Source organism: Psammomys obesus, unplaced genomic scaffold, assembly GCF_907164565.1.
Source record: "Psammomys obesus unplaced genomic scaffold, mPsaObe1.curated_primary_1811, whole genome shotgun sequence".
Taxonomy (NCBI): Eukaryota; Metazoa; Chordata; class Mammalia; order Rodentia; family Muridae; genus Psammomys; species Psammomys obesus.
Genome location: NW_026596109.1, coordinates 9,903,879 through 9,920,575, shown reverse-complemented (window position 1 = coordinate 9,920,575; position 16,697 = coordinate 9,903,879). Strand labels below are relative to the sequence as shown.

Below are 16,697 nucleotides of genomic sequence, written 5' to 3'. Positions count from 1 at the left end.
GCCAACCATCTCGGTGCCGGGCGCGGAGCGGCGCCCGCCTCCTTCTACGTGCGAGGCCGACAGACGCCTGTAGTTTGCGGCGGTCGGGAACGTGCTGAGGGGTGTCGCCGCGAGCAGCCACGGCCTCCGCGCGCCTCGCAGTGCGTTCTGGGAAGTGTAGTTCTCGCGGGTCACTGCCGAGGACCTGGGCCCTGGGAGAAGTGTACGAATAGTTCCGACGCGTGGCGGGACCGGGGGTCTCGGGGTGTCAAGAGACCAAGCTATAGGCAGGCTGATTTTCCCGGTGGGTCTCATGTAGAGCTGTGACTGGGTAACCCTTTTCCAGGCCTCTGAGTGCTGGGGCAAGGGAAGGATGGGGTTCTTGCTCTTGGACGTGTTTGGGGTCCCCTGACCACCGAGCCGTGGTGTCTAGAGCTGCTACTGTATTGTGCCGAGGTCTGGAGATGGTCCTTGTGGGTCCTGGGGTTGGGATCCGGGCTGCCGTGGAATGTTGTAAATAGGACTAAACTAAGTCCAGTGGAACCCCTAACTCCGGTACAACCCAACCTAAATTGGAAAAGGGTTTCAGAAGCCACCCCACTACCCCGAGGACTGCAGTCCTCTTCCCTCCGTAGCGTGCCCTGTAAGCTAGGAACCTAACCTGGGAAGTAAACTTATCTGTAGTTTCAGTTTTTGAGAAGAAAGTTCCTCTCTGGAGAGGAAATCTTACTTCCTGTAAGTACCATCCGAAAGCCCCCATATTTGGGGAGAGTTTAGAAAACCAGGTCGTGTCACTTCTGGGAACACACATTTCAGTCTTAATGAAGTTTCACCCTGTTTCTTGAACAGAATACACCTCAAGCAACTGAAGGTCCATTGTCGGACCCCCCAACAATGGATAAATTCGTCATTCGAACGCCCAGGATCCAGAATAGCCCGCAGAAGAAACAACTCGGAGGAAAGGTTTACAAACAAGCCACGATTGAATCTTTGAAGGTGAGAAGGGGTCTGGGACCAGAGGAAATGTGCAAAGGGCTGTGATAAGGAAACAGTGCCAAAGGGTTCTATTGTGGGTTCTATTGTCGTGAGTATTTCTTGCTAAGCACCCTTCAGGGACTTTTTTTTTTTTTCTTCTTTTTCTCTCTCTGTCTTTCTCACATACCCTGTACAGACTTTCATCGATTCCTGTACCTCTGCTACCCTGAATTAATTCAGTTACTCTGGCTTTAGGGTATAGTTGCTAGCTGATAGAATCACCACCCCCTTGATTAATTTTTTTTTTTTTTTTTTAAGATTTATTTATCTTGGTTTTTCAAGACAGGGTTTCTCTACGCAGCCTTGGAACTCACTGTAGACCAAGCTAACTCTAACTCTCTAACTCTCTAACTCAGATATCTTCTGCCTCCCACGCGCGATGGATTAAAGGTGTGTGCCACCGCACCTGCCTAAGCGGTGTCTATTATTATATGTATCTGTGTCTGTGTGTGGGTGTGTTTACTGAAGGCGTAGGATCTGTTTGGAGCTAGTACCGGAAGTGGGTGCTGGAGACTTAACTAGGGTCCTCTGCAAGAGCAGTGTGGGGCAGGAATTCCAGTAGAATCATTGTATCTAGGGTAAACATTAGGATGAATTCATTACTTGAACTGTGTCTAGGGTAAACATCAGAATGCATAGCTGTTTTCTAGGAATACTTAGGCCTTGAGGAAATCTTTGTGGAAAACAGTGGTTGTTTTATGTACGCTATAGAGTTATTTTTCTGATGGAATTTTACAGACTTTTGCATGACTTGGGTCACAAGACAGTCCTGGCGCACCTGGACTGTCTTGCATTATTGGGTACTGCAAACAGTTCTAGATACAGACCGAAGTTGCCGGGCCCTGATGTTTTCCCTTCACAAAGCGTATAGATTAGATAGGGGCTTTGATGTGAGGAACTTGTTTCACCAACAACTTTTGTGTAACAATCAGTACATACACTTTTGCATGGCTGCTAGAGATTCAGTCACAAAGGCCTTAATTAACATCCTGCCTCTCTCTCTCTTCAATCTTCCTGTGGAACCCAGAACACCGACAGAGCATGCTCTCAACCACCCCTGAGCCAACATCTCTCTATCCCAAAAGTTTTTGTCAGGAATGGTAAAGTTTCAAGTAGGACGCTGTATGCTCTAGACCCGCAGTTCCCAACGTGTAAGTGGCGAATGACCCTTTCTCAGAGGTCTCCTAAGATCATCAGAAAACACAGATATTCACGTTACGATCATAACAGTAGCAAAGTTACAGTGATGAAGTAGCAACGAAATAATTTTAAGGTTGGGGGTCACCACAATGTAAGGAACTGTAGTAAAGGGTCTCAGCGTTAGGAAGGTTGAGAGCCGCTGCTCAAGACAAACCTAGTACAGAGTGAGTGATGGTGCTTTGTAGTTCCCTGGTATCTTCATGTAGAGTGCTTTGGCCAAATTGTAGCATATGGCTCCCTGGCTACGAGCTCTACCTGGGACCTCAGAGATTTAAACGTACTGTTCGCTCCCTGCAACTAAGTTTGATTCCAGCTAGTTAGGAAGAGGCAAGGAGTGTTTACAAGTAATCGGTGGAGCTAAGTGTGCTGGTGCTCCCTGGGAGACCTTGCCCTTAGAAGGCTAAGGCAGGAGGATGGAGAGTTCAAGAACGTAATGGGTTGCAGAGCAGGACTGTCTCAGGAAAAGGAAAGAAATGTGTTAGGGCCGTAACTGAGTGGTAGGGTGCCGTATGTGAACTTTCCCCGACCCCCAGTCAGCCTCCATCACCACATCAAAAACAATGAAAAAGCAACAATCACATAAATGCTGTATGTATTATGATTGTGCTGAAGACACATAGAAAGTCCAGAGAGTCCCCTTGTATCTCTTCTGCATTTCAGACGCATTTTTAGGTTTCCTTGTGGGTTTCTCTATCCATGCGATTCTTAATGTTGTGCTCCCCAGAGCTCTGCCTTGTTGTGTGTGTTTGGCCAGGGTAACCCTATCCGTCCTGAGGCTTTCTGTGTATGTGGCTTTCCCACGTGCATCTCCAGTCTAGAGTCCTGTGGGTGAGGGCGGATCTGGGGCTAGAAATGGTGGTGGTGAGGCAGCGTTCTGAGCACGTGGCTTAGATCCCAGATGTGTTCTTTTCCTGGGTACCCCCATAGACTTACAGACCTGTATTAGAAAGCAGTGAAGAGAGGTCGCTAAGATAGTTTTCGGGGTGGGGACGGTGCTGGGATTAAACTGCAGGCCTCTTGAATGGTGGGTAAGGGCTCTACCCTAGAGCTGTATCTAGATCACCATCCCCCAGATCTCTGTTCTTTTGTGTCTACAGTTCTTTTGTCAGGAATGTTCTTACCCCATTCTCTTGGAAGCAGTTACAGTATAGTGATTAAGAATGCACTGCAGCCAGGCAGGCAAGATGGCTCAGCAGGAAAAAGGCGCTTGCTGCCAAGCCTGAAGATTTTAGTTCAGTCTGGGAAACCACACGCTAGCAGGGAGAACTGGCTCCCATAAGTTGCCTTTCTGTCCGTCTCCTGGGCACAGAACCACTCCGATCAGAGGAGGATGGTCTTCGTGTCATTCATATGACCTAAGTGCATTCCTCTTACTTATGCTTTATCAAAATTGCTTCTTTGCTGTCTGTGTCCTGCTGCGCTCTGAGCTTCCTGAACACGTGTCCTAATGGTTCTGTGTCCCTGCTGCCTGGCCCTGGTAGGATATTTTCCTAAACAACCAAGTCATCTAGAACTCTAGAAGTCTTGGCATGACACATGAAACCCTTCCTGTTTGGCTCCAGCGTGACTTATGTTTGTGGCTCTCCATTTAAGTGTAGACATTCCAGCCACGCCCCTTTTCTTTCTTCCTTCTTTTATGCTTGTCTCTCTTAAGCTGTTGGGGCTTTCTTTTGACTTGATGCTGGTTCCTTTTGCTGTAAAATCTTTCTCTTTGTTTTTACAGAGTTAATTTCTACCCATTTATCTACCTAGTCAAGAACTGCTTTCCTTGTGGAACTTAGCTCATAAGTGACATGAATGTAGGGACTCTGAAATATTTACCTCTGTGCCCTTGGAATACATTAGTGCCCGCTACATATTAAGGAGTCATTAAAATTTTTTATATTGAATGTTGAAATATTTTCTGCTCGCTTTAAGGGAATTAGCCCTCTCACCTTTAGTTCTCTCTCTCTTTTAAAAACTTTATTCATTTTTAAAATGCATATGTGTCTTTTGCCTGCATAAATATATATACACCATGTGCAGCCAGGACCTGTGGAAACTAGATGAGGGCATCAGGCCGTCAGGGATCTGGAATTACAGACCACTGTCAGCACCCTATGGGTGCTGGAAACTGAACACGAGTCCTCCGGAAGAACAGACAGTGCTCTGAACTGCTGAGCCCTCTCTCCAGCCCCTGAAAAGGGTTGTGATAGGAAACTGTTCTACAGCTGTTACTGTGAAACAACTTTATGCCCAGCACTATATGGGGTACTACAGGAAACATAAGAGAAATCTGAGATCAAAATACAGGCCCCATGAGACTTCCAATAAAGGCATGAGAGATAATAACAATATGAATGTGATTTATTATACAGTTGTCATCTAGGCAGCAAAGAAGGGAGTAAGTCAGGTGTGGTGACATGTGTCTGTCATCTCCACACTTGGGAGATAAATGCAGGAAGATCAAGGAGTTTAAGATCATCCTGGGCTGCTTAGCAAATTCAAGGCCAGCCTGAGCGATATGAGACCCCATTCTAAAACGACTGTTTCAGTGGTTAGAGTCTTCTGTGTAACCAGTGCCTTCAAGTGTGGAGAGGAAGACTGGCCTGGGTAAGGAAGGCAGCAACACAAAACCATGAGTGTCCTTGCTGTTCCGTTTCCATGTGCCTCTGTGTGTTTCCTTTCATATGTACAGTGGGTAAGTTTTAAAAGGAAGTGGTGCTAAACTGCATGTGATTTAGAGAATCTGCTAGATCCACTCTCGTATTCCCCCACACCAGCATCATGCTTTAGCTCTAGTTTTTATTTGTCTGGAGACAGAGCATCACAGTGTAGCCCAAGCTGACTTGTGGTCTTCCTCCTGGCCACCCCGTGTTGGGGTGGCTGACTAGCGGTATGGTTTAATGGGAGAATCTGCTAGAGGTTGAAGCCGTATTTTCCTAATAACTCCCAATAACATCCAGTCTGCAGAATTGTCATAGGAACACAAGTAAATGCGTGGTGGGAGGCTGACTGAGCTCCATGCCTGAGCTGTAGTAAAGATCCGCAGGCTTTTTCTCCCCTGTGCAAAAGGCACTTGTAACTAAGGACCTGGGTTTGATGACCCAGGACATAAATGGCGGCAGGAGAGACCCAACTTAGAAGCTGTCTTCTGACCAACGCATATGCCCTGTGACCTAGGCATGCACAAAATAGATGAATAAAATATATATATAAAGTTTAAAGGCTTGGATAGTAAAATGAAAGCTCAAGTTGAGGTTATTGTGGTGATGATAATGATGACCTTTATTGAGACTGTTTAATAGGCCAGACATTATGCTAATACTTTACAGATATTAACTCTTAAGTCTTAGTAACAGCTCTGAAAGGTATGGTTTTATCCTTTAGGGATGAAGCTTCCTGGGGCTGGAGACATAGCTCAGGGGTTAATGTTGTTGCTTCTTTTATTTGGGGTTCCTAAAGCCTCTACCTCCCTTGCAAATTCCCAGTCCTAGGTAGGAGATAAAGAAGGTTAGAAGGGAAAGGGGATGTAAGGGTTGTCGGGTCCTTTTGGGGGCAGTACCCATCTCAGTCATCAGGGTACCCAGTAGGCAGGTAACCAGCAAAGGCAGCAAGCAGCGTTCTCTCCACCACCACACATTCTCCCTCTGGGCTCTCGTGTTTATATCCCTCCGAGTCCTCAGAATTCAACTAACTCCAGCTGGCAAAGACCATGACCCTGCACGAGGCAGTTATCAGCTGTGGGCAAACCAAAGGACAAACTAAAATCCCACAAATACATGTTTCCATAACATAACTGAGTTTTTAAAGAAACCAACACTTCCATTACAGGTTAAGAGTACTGACTGTTCTTCCAGAGGACCAGGATTCTATTCCCACCACTTATGACAGCTGATGCCATCTTCTGGCCTCTGAGGGCACCAGGAAAATACAAGGCGACCAGGCAAAAATCCATACACATTAAAAAAAAAAAAAGAAAGAAAGAAAGAAAGAAAGAAAGAAAGAAAGAAAGAAAGAAAGAAAGAAAGAAAGAGAGAAAGACAGAAACCATAGAGAGATGAGGTGATTTGCCTAACATCAGTACAGAACTGAGTGGCAGAGCTGGGATTGGAACTTGGCAATCTGAGTCCATAGAGTCTGCCCACAAAAACTAAAAAGAAAGTAGAAGTTTCTGAATGCCAAGCTGGAGAGGTATAAAAATCTTAGAATCGTTTGACTTCTGTTATCAGTGTATTACAAGTAATTTCACCACTCTTATCTCATTCAATAAAAGGGATACTTGATGGAACTCATGTAGAGCCCATTTAAATGGTAAAGGTTAATTTGGTTAATCTCATTTGCTCCTTTAGGAAGTGATTTCTTCTATTAGTTCCAAGAACACTTTTTTCCCCTCTTTTTACTATTATTAAACGATGTAGAATACAGCAGTTCTTTCCGGTTTAGCATTTCAGAATGCTTTATGAACCTTTCCCAGGTAGGATTGACCAGCTAGTGTGTTATCTCCTGCCCCAGCCAGTGGAATGGCACTCACACCACTGCTTGTGACTGATCATTTTCTGTGGTCACTTTTGTTTAGCCTGGCATTGCAGCCATCCCCGTGTGGAGGACCAGATGGAAAGCATAGCTTTCTGGTGACAACTGTCTGGTACTCAGATTAGCATTCCCAGGTATAGTCTGCACCCACTTCTCTTGTGTCTGCTTGCATTCTAAGTAATGCCCGTAAGCATTTGCAATGCCTCTTCGTTGGATGCAGTGGGGATGGTATAGGCTTATAATCCTGTAACTCCAGAACTCAGAAAGTCATAGTTGAAGATCATCTTCAGCCACTTAGTGAGTTCAAGGCTAGGAGCCTGGCTGCATGAGCATATACTCTGCCCTCCAAAAAAGTAAAACATAGTTATAAGAAAATATTTCTTTTTTCCCCCCTCTCTGATTTCTGCCCTTACTTTTTAGATCTGAGAGTATTATACAATTGTTTTTGTTTCATTTTACCTCCTGTGCATTGAGGATGGGGAGATAAACTAAGAATAAATTGTTCTGACCCTCCAGTTGTAGTCTAGTGGAAAAGATAGTCTTCTTAACGAGTGGATAATATAATAAATGCTACACAGAGAGGAGCGTGGTCAGAGGCAGTGGAAGGCCTGTTTCAAGGAAGACTGGACGCTGAAGAGAATCTTTAAAAGATACATGCTTATCAGGCAAAGGAAGACCGCCTTAGGAAGTGGGTGTGAAATACTGTTTGGGCAGCGGCTGATATATCTAGTGCATATAATGAGACTGAAAAAGGATCTCACGTCATGGAAGACCTCTTATGTCAAGCTTAAGAGTTTTGGAAGAATTTAAACTAAGAATCTCTTAGTAAGCAAAAGTGGCAGGCAAAAAGTAAAAAAGTATAGTTGCTTTTATAATTGAAAATTGAAGCTAGGCACAGTGGCTCACACCTGTAATCCCAGCACTCGGAGAGGCAGAGGCAGGTGGATCGCTGCAAGTTTGAGGCCAGCCATGTATACAAAGCAAGTCCAGGACAGCCAAGGCTACACAGAGAAACCCTGTCTCAAAAGAAAAAAAAAAAAAAAAAAAGAAAATAGAATATCTTAGAGCCTGAAGTGTTCACACACACCTTTAATCCCAGCACTCAGGAGGCAGAGGCAGGTGGATCTCTGAGTTCCAGGCTAGCCTGTTCTACAGAGTGAGTTCCAGGACAGCCAGGGCTGTTACACAGAAACCCTGTCTTGGGGGGGAAAATATTTAGACTTTTTTGTTCCATAAATCGAAATAATCTGATTTGGGATTCCTGACTTGTTTCCAACTATGTATAGATGGTAGATTAAAAGTCTTTGATAAAACAGGCATGGTGGCGCATACTTTTAATCCCAGCACTGAGGAGTCAAAGGTAGACAGATCTCTGTGAATTCGAGACCAGCAAGGATTACAAGAAAGAAAAATCCTAAGGTACCAAGAAGAAATAGGAAGTTGAAACCTAGAGCTGTAAGTAGAAGAGGAAGCTGAGTTGGTTGGTGTTACTGAAAGCAGCTGTAATGCTTAGAGCCTAGACCTTAAGGTCAGAAAAGTTAGCCTGAAGTCTAGTGTAAAACCAGGAAACTCCAAAAGCACAGGTGAATGTATGTTTCCTGTTAAAACACTAAACATCCTAGAGTACACAAGACTCCCAAGGAAACCAGCCTTCTTACAGAGAATTCATGATTCAAATACTATGAGACAGTAAACTACAAAGAGAGTGAATGAACAGGTAGATGTAATAAATTCTCTGTCCAAGAAATGGAGATGAAAGAGCAATCTGAAATCTTAGTATTTGTAATGTTCACAAAGATTTATGATGTTCACAAAGATTTTTAAAAGGAAAAGAATAACAATAAGAATGAAAAGAGAAGCAACCTGTCCAGTGAAAACTACATGTTTGTTGAAGCAGAAACATCGTGAACAGGTTAAAAGTAGACAAGATGTAGCCAAGGAGAAAAATGGTGAATTAGAAGCTTAATAATAAGGAAATAATTAACAATACATCACACAGAAATAAAAGAAACATGAAAAGACATAATAGGAGTTTTTGAAAGACATATATTCTAAAAATGGCAACATTTAAATGAAAGAAGTATAATCACTTTTAAGGTGTGAAGAAAAACAAGATTAAAGAACACTCAAGGCCAAGGGCGATGGTGCGTACCAGTAGTCCCAGCACTCTAAAACTTCAGACAAGAGGATGGATTATTTGAGGGTACACAGAACCTATCTCCAACAAAACAACAGCAATAAAATTCAGTCTGTTTAACAGAAGATCAGAAAGGGGACAAAAAGTAAGGGGAAAAATATTCCTAATGAGTAACAAATACAGATGGGCTAAATAAGGATGTTGGAAAATAGATCCTTAGTGTACACTGCAGCAGAGGAGTCAGAGAATAAAGCAGAACAGCAGCCACCGCTTAGACCATGAAGACACAGAGAAGATGAAGGTAAGCATGTGGGAGATAGTATGCAAGAAAGTCTGGAGTTTATTAAAGCAGCATTTGTAAGAGTAAAAATACATGGGGGAAGAAACCCCAATACCTGTTAGGGTAGTAGATTTCAAGATTCTGAGATATATGTGTAGAATAATAGGATTACTATTCAGTACTTCCTAGGTCAGCTGTAGCTATGTATACTACTGTGACTACAGCAAGAAAATATGGTTGATGAGAAAAGCGTGACTTTTTAAACCATTTAACTCTTAATAGTAGTTTATACTGCAGTAGCACATAGGAAACGATTTTTCTCTCATTTTTGATTGAGTTTCTTAGGGCTGAGAACAAAGAGTGGATATAAAATGGCATTCCCAAAAGAGAATGTAGACCATCTCTTTGGAAGTTTTGCAGGCTGTACATGAAGATTAGTTTCAGAATGCTGAACCCATGACCTACTGTAGGCCATAAGGAAGGTGGAAGTGAAAGGAAAAGAGACGAGCATTCCTCTCTAAAGTGAGAGCTCTGTTGTTTCATTTGGAGAGCTCAACTCTGTCCCTGGGCTTGGTCAACACCTAGGCCGGACCCATGCTTGGGAAAGTCCAAAAACAGTTGCTGGCTGATGCCAGAGCGGAAGTGACGGCCGTTATCCTTGGGAGCTTTTTAGGAGAAGGATGTGGGCAATCCTAGGAGAGAATGCTGGGTGGCCTGGGTTCAGTACAGGGAGTGGGTACACAGGAGGACTTGGCCCCTACAGAAAAAGTCTGTGAAGGAGGTCGCCCAAACTGGAGACTTTGTTCTTTGTTGTGTTTAGAAAGCGGACAGAACAGTGGGTTTTGTTTTGACTTTTTTATATTTGTTTATTGTGGGTGTCTAGAGGTCAGAGGGCAGCTTGCAGTTCTGTCATGTGGGTTCTAGGGATCAAGCTGAGGTGTTCCGGTTTGACAGCACCCGTATCCTCTGAAACATTTTTCCAGCTCTTTTTATGACATTTCATACACTTCATTACATTTTCTTACATCCCACGGTCCTTTCCCCACAGCCGGGCCCTGCCTCCCTGCAAATAGTCCTTTTTCTGTTGACATGTCACGTATATTCCATTACTCCCCTTTCGTCCCCTCCCTGTAGGTCTCCTTCCCTCTCTCAGTCGTGTGTGTGAGTGAGTGTGTGTGTGTGTGTGTGTGTGTGTGTGTGTGTGTGTGACAGCCAGAAGAATCATTACCAGCATAGCAGGTGTTCCAGGTGAGTTCTCAACAGGTGGCTCTCCAAGGAACTGCAGAAACATCCCACCAGAGGCGAGTTGTCTTTAAATGCTGCCAGTTTAGAGAACACTAAAACCTGGTCAGCGTCGAGTCTTTTCCTTGCTGTCCTCCCAGCTTTGAACCTAAAAAGCAAAACCAAAGCAAGCAAGCAGGCTGGGAGCTGGGAAACGGAGGCAACATATCCTCCTCTCACCCTTTGCCTCGAGGCCAGAAGCAGACCCATGTTGTCCCTCCAAGGGGAGGAGATAAGGTTTTTATAACACGGCTGTACTGAAGTTTCACAGAGAAAACTGCATGATGTGAACACATAAGGACCCTCAGAGCTCTGAGGCCCTCCCTGGCCCTAACTGCCCACCTCGGCAGGTTAGTAGAAAGCCAACGTAAGACAGTTGTTTTTCTTTGGTTTTTAGATGCCAGGTTTCTCTGTATAGCCTGGGCTGTCCTGGAACTCCCTCTGTAGACCAGGCTGGCCTCAAACTCAGAGATCCACCTGCCTCTGCCTCCCCAGTGCTGGGATTACAGGTGTGCACCACCACTCCTGGCTCATTCAATATCAAAGCTATTATACGTTTTTACTTTTTGTCTGCCACTTTTGTTTACTAAAAGATTTTTGGTTTAAATTATTCCAAACTACAAAAAAAAAAAAAAAAAAAAAAAAAAACACCACACACACACACACATGACAGTACAAAAGCTATCCTAATTCCCCCCTATATTCCTAATCCCTCATGTTTTACACTTAATGGAAGCTTGAAAATCAGCTTTAAGGTGGCAGCTTCTTCTGGGAAGGAAAAGGGAAGGGTGTAAAGGGACTTAAAAGTTTATAATGCTTTTTTTTGATGGAAATGGCAAAATAGTAATCTCTTTAAGTAGTGGGTTGCTCTCTCTACCTTTCTGTGTGTTTGAAGTTTTCAGAAAAAAAAAATAATTCAGAAAAAAAGTTTGAGTTTTCTCCTCTGGGAAGCAGGGAACTGTTTGTGTGATTTTTATTATTGAAGGTAACATGGTTTTATGATTCCCTGCTCTGTGCATGCAGATGAAGACACTTCAGTGAGCTCTGAGGTTCATTCACCTTAGCACCGTTGTTTTTCTTCCCCACTCCTGCTCAGTACCTCTCACTGCTAAGTGCCCAGTGGTGCCTGGCATGGCGAGATTAAAAGTTGCACTTTTCCTAATAGATGCAGCTCTCCTCCTGATTTGCAGTAAGCAGGACCTGCTTTTAAGCAATTACCCATCATTTGGGGCCATCCAACACACTGTGCTTTGGTTCAGGTCATAATCAATAATTCATATGTCAATAGGAGAGCCATTAGCTCAGGTGAAGGCAGATGTCTTTCTAATGAAAATGTTCCATTTTCCAAATGACTTTTCTTTTTTGCAGAGAGTTGTGGTTGTAGAAGACATAAAAAGATGGAAAACTATGCTGGAGCTTCCTGACCAAACCAAAGAAAACCTAGTTGCGGCCTTACAAGAACTGAAGAAGAAGATACCATCCAAGGAGGTGTTGAGGTCAACGAGAATAGGTGTGTTCCCATGCTCTGTGAAAAGTCCTTTTGGTGTGTCTTCCTGTACAACAAACACTCTCCGACCGTCCAGCCGAGCTTTCACACTGAGGTGAAAATACACAAAACATAGTCCTCAATCTTTTAAATTTTTTGTTTGCATTTTCTTGTATGTTGGGAGTAGGGTTGGGTGTGTTTGCCGTAGTGCACATATGAAGGTCAGAGGACAGCTTGGTGGACATCGGTTTCCTCACTCCAACACGTAGGTCCTGGGGCTCAGACTCAAGCTGTCAGGTTTGGTAGCAGGCACCTTTACCCACTGAGCCATCTTGCCACACCTCCCCCCACTTTTTGATTAGCATTACCAGAGCTGCTCTGTTTGGTTCTTATATAAGGTTTGAAAAGCCTGTATTCAATCTCTGTAGTTACCATTTAGGCCGGTAAGGGACAGTGACATATAGGAAACAATTTGAGTGTGCTCCATGTTGCCTGTGCGAAATGATTAAGACTTGGTTGTGGCCTCGCGGAGCTGAGGGTTTGGTAGAGAGGTGGTGGTATGCACCAACAGGAGCAGTAGCTATAAAAAAGCACACAAGTCACTCTTCTAATCTGGAGAGTCTGTGTGCCGTCCGAAAGAATAGAGCAGTCTCTGCAATCTGGGGACTCGAGAAAGGCTTCCTAGAGGAGGTGCCAATTCAGTTAAATCTTTGAAGAAGCTCAGCTTAATCTGTCATCAGGGGCAATAAGTGGCAAGGCCTGCTTGAGAAAACAAAACGATAGCAACATTTGCCGCCGTGTCGTTTATTAGAGCTTTGGAGATGTTTCAGAAGTAAGGGAGGGACCACGTTGAATTGCCATTTTGGTACAGCACACAACTGTGGAGAATATGCAAGGGAGGAACAACATGTGTTCCTCAAGCTGCTCTCGGTTCCCCAGGGAGTGCAGGGCAGTGTTTCACAGCTGCTGCTCCTGCCCTCACTTGTGCAGCCATCGCCTCCTCTGCCTCCCCTTGACCCCTTGTTCCTGAGACGCAGGAGAGAGCAGCGTCACACTGGCACGAACAGCTGGGAAGAGCTGTGCAGAGTCCCCAGGGAGCCCCAAGAGTCTTGGAGTTGCACCCCTGTAATATAAACCAGAATCTGAGGAAATTAGATGCTTAAAGAACATAAAACCTATCATTAGAGCCAAGGAGATGCTCCCATCTGCTGCAGGATTTGCTGTCTTTATAGGTTGTGATCGCTAGAGGGCAATAAGACCATTCACATGAGCCTGTGAGGGCTTTCCGCCAGTAGAGGGTACTAGTGCTTAATATTTTATGACCTGTTTATTTACGCAGATATATATGTATGTATGTGACCCTGTTGAGACACGCACCACAGATGCCAGACACGATCAGAACCTAAATCTCAACAGAATGAGCTTGAACGGTCCTAAAAGGCAGAACAGGTGACCATTTTAAAAACCGCTCCTATTTGACTTTCGCGTGCAGTTGGGAGTGCTTTCAAGAATGGGTGTGTCAGGTATCCATGAGGTTTGACTTAGCAGGAATTGGAATCCATTCAACTTTTGAATCCTGACCTTGCTTAAGCCTTCCTTAAACTTGAAATTGCATGGCATGTAGGGAGTTCTTGGTTTCTTTACAGCTACATCAGATGAAAATCTTATTTGCATCATTTCCTGAGAATGTTTATGCTTCAACTTTTAGCCTTCCTGCCTGGCCCTACCTTGCGGGATGAAAGCAGCAAATATCTGCAGAGTGTCTTCTGTGTGCTGGGTACACTGGAGTAAAAGGGAGACAGGAATTGGTCTCTTCGTTTTGGAGCTTTAGGTCTTAGAGAGTGATGGGCGGTTTAGGAAGGCTTTCTTTGTTCCGTGGTGTAGTACTCTGACAGTGGGGAGAACTTGGCCAAGTGTAGGGAAGTAGGAGAGAAAGTGTTGAAGAATGTGTCAGGCAGAGGACGCATCGTGGAAGCCGCATAGAGCGTGGAGGTGGGAGCGAGAACACGGGTGTGTTCCAGAAGCTCCGAGTTGTTAGGTGTATTTAAGATGTAATATGCCAGAGAGTGTGGCAAGAAACGTGGCTGAGAGACAGTCTGCACCAGATGGAGAAGGCTTTTTGTAAGCGATTCAGAACAGCTTGGTTTTGGCAATATATTAGTTATCTATTACTGTACAAAATTGCTCTAAAATGCAGCTGCACAAGAGAGCATTATGTCACATAGTTTCTCTGACGGTCAGCAATCCAGGAGCCAGTTGATGTGAGTGGTCCTGACTCAGGGTGGGTTTAGTTGGTTTGGTTTTATAGGGGTCCTTACAATCAGCCTGGCTTTGCAGTTTAGAATGACCTTGAGCTCCTGATTAGAGGTGTACACCACCCATCCTGGCTGTTCATTGTCTTCTAAGAGCTTGTCGCTGGGCTGTTGGTTGGAGCTGCAGTCATCGAGGGGCTTCTAAGACTGCACACTTCAGAGGGCTGCTCGGAGAAGGCTTAGTTCCTCACCACATAAGATCCTCGTGGCTGCACCTCACAGTAGCTGACTTCCCTGTAGCCAGGGATACCACAAAGAACAAGAAAGTGAAACTACAACCAATTCAGAAGCCTTAATTTGCTGTTTGTTTCTTTGGTTGATTTTTTTTTTTAACAGTTTTATTGTGTATCCCAGGTTGGCCTGAAGCTCGCTGTGTACCCGAGCTAGCCTCAAACTTGTGATTGTCTTGCCTCAGGCTCTCAAGTGGTAGTTTTACAGGCCAAGCCACCATGGTTTGCAACCATTCTCTCTTTTATTTTCTATTTCCTCCTGAGATTCTATGTTAAATCTGTTCTTCATATTTTTATGTCATATTCTTTATCCCCTTGTCTCTCTCAGCATTCTAGCTAATTTCTTCAGATATGTGTCTTCCAAACTACTAATTTTCTTTTCTGTTGATTCTAACTCATTCATTTATTATTTCCTTATTTTCTCTTTATTTCCTATTTTCTCTAAAACCATAGAACATCCCAGAGGAAATGTCCAAAAAAAGATGTTGGATGCAGCCTTTAATCCCAGCAGTCAACAGGATCTCGGAGTTTGAGACCAGCCTGGTCTACAGAGTGAGTTCAAGGGCAGCCAGGGCTACATAGAGAAACCCTGTCTTAATAAACAAAACAAAGAAACAAAAAAAAAGTGTTGGATGCATAAAGCTGAAAGTGAAGAAAGATTATAACCCTTTTAGTGGGAATCATTTATTATAAACATATAGCTAGGAACCGAGGAGACAGAAATAGATAAGCCTTTACAGGGAAACTATAAGGAAAGCAAAGAGCCGAGTCCAAAATCATGACACACACAAATATTTAAGGGATTTTAGGACCGTACTGAAAAAGTTGGCTAAAGAGACCAAAGAGAATGTTGTCATTGGAATGAAAAGAAAAAGTCAGGGCTTGTGAGGAGGAATGGCCAGTCATATCCATGGTTATCACTGGGCCAAATAAGCTTAGTCTAAAAATGGCACAGGATTATAAAATAAAGTCATTAGTGATTTTAGGATGGTCTCAAAGGCAAGGTTGGGGGCAGGAACTTGAAGAGCAAAGAAGGGGTGCAGAAATGACCCTGAAAAGGGAAAATGCTTTTGAGGAGTTTGGTATTAGAGAGGTAACAGAATGAGACAGGGAAAAGGGTAGATTAGTCCAAGGTTTTAAGATAGGGGAGACTCGTCACACACTGAACACTAATGAGAACTCTACTGGTGGGGCTGAGCGGGCATTGGACAAAGCCTACAGGGTGAGGTCTGTGTTGAAACTAATGAGCCGCGTGGAGATCAGCACGAGCCGCACATCTTTTGATCTGCATTTTATTTTCACTCTGCACTAATCCATTCACTTGACGCATATGGAGGACCTTGGTACTCCATGCCTTACACTGCGTGCCAGAGAATGATGCTGGTCTGTGTTTGTGAGATCCACATAGCTCTTGCTTACAGAGTAAGCATGTGAGTGCGTAATTATAGTTGACCTTTGCAAATATGAAAGGCAGGGCACGCACCAGAGCCTGTGGGGGTCTCTCAATGGGTTGGGAAGGGTTTTCACAGAAATGTGGTTCGCCGAGTCGGAATGAGCTCCTGTTCATTCTGGGCAGAGGCATGGGGAAAGAAAGGAAAGCCTGAAGACTAACAGTGCATTAGAATGCAGCATGGGGAAGGTGGCAGGGGCAGGGCTAGTGGGCCTGCCTGAAAGGAAACTGGGCAGCTGGGCAGCCAGCAGGGTCTGGACTGTATCACCAGCATGTGTTTTCTAGGGTCTAGTTCCAGATGTGGTCCAGTAATGTATGTTTTAAAGAAAGGGTGTTGGGTTTGGGTAAGCTTAGGAAGTGCTGCATTATTCTTTCCTCTCTCTTGGAGACTTTCATCATAATTTTTCATGTACCCGGCTGAGAGAAACCCAGTAAGAAAGAAAAGTGGACTGGGAAGGTAGTTCTGTGGTAGAGCACTGGTCTAGTTTGCACAAGGCCCTAGGTTCTATCCCTAGTACTGCCAAAATGAATAGACAGACAAACAAGCCTGTTCATCTTTGGTTTTGGTTTTGGTTTTGGCTTTAACTCTGGGTCACTCAGGAAAGTGTTTAGTAGAATTTCTTATTAGCAAACTATAAGGTTACAAAAATACACTGTTGTAACCATTTGACGCTCCTTTTTTTTGTTTGTTTGGTTGGTTGGTTGGTTTGGTGTTGGTTTGGTTTGGTTTGGTTATTTTTGAGACGGGGTTTCTCTGTGTAGCCTTGGCTGTCCTGGATCTTGATCTATAGA

At 44.1% G+C, this 16,697-nt stretch overlaps 1 protein-coding gene across 2 annotated transcripts in view; it reads left to right on the top strand.

The window, feature by feature from the left end:
* The window catches only part of Tceanc2 (transcription elongation factor A N-terminal and central domain containing 2), a 37,299-nt gene that overhangs the window by 682 nt on the left and 19,920 nt on the right, over window positions 1–16,697 (top strand). The window contains exons 1-3 of one of the 2 annotated variants that reach the window (XM_055628959.1): window positions 98–283; window positions 829–975; window positions 11,796–11,937. In XM_055628959.1, the coding sequence (XP_055484934.1) occupies window positions 874–975; window positions 11,796–11,937 (244 nt within the window). In that variant the 5' untranslated portion in view covers window positions 98–283; window positions 829–873. Of the gene's footprint in view, window positions 1–97; window positions 284–828; window positions 976–11,795; window positions 11,938–16,697 lie in introns of those variants that run through there. The other variant, XM_055628958.1, reaches the window with a different exon arrangement.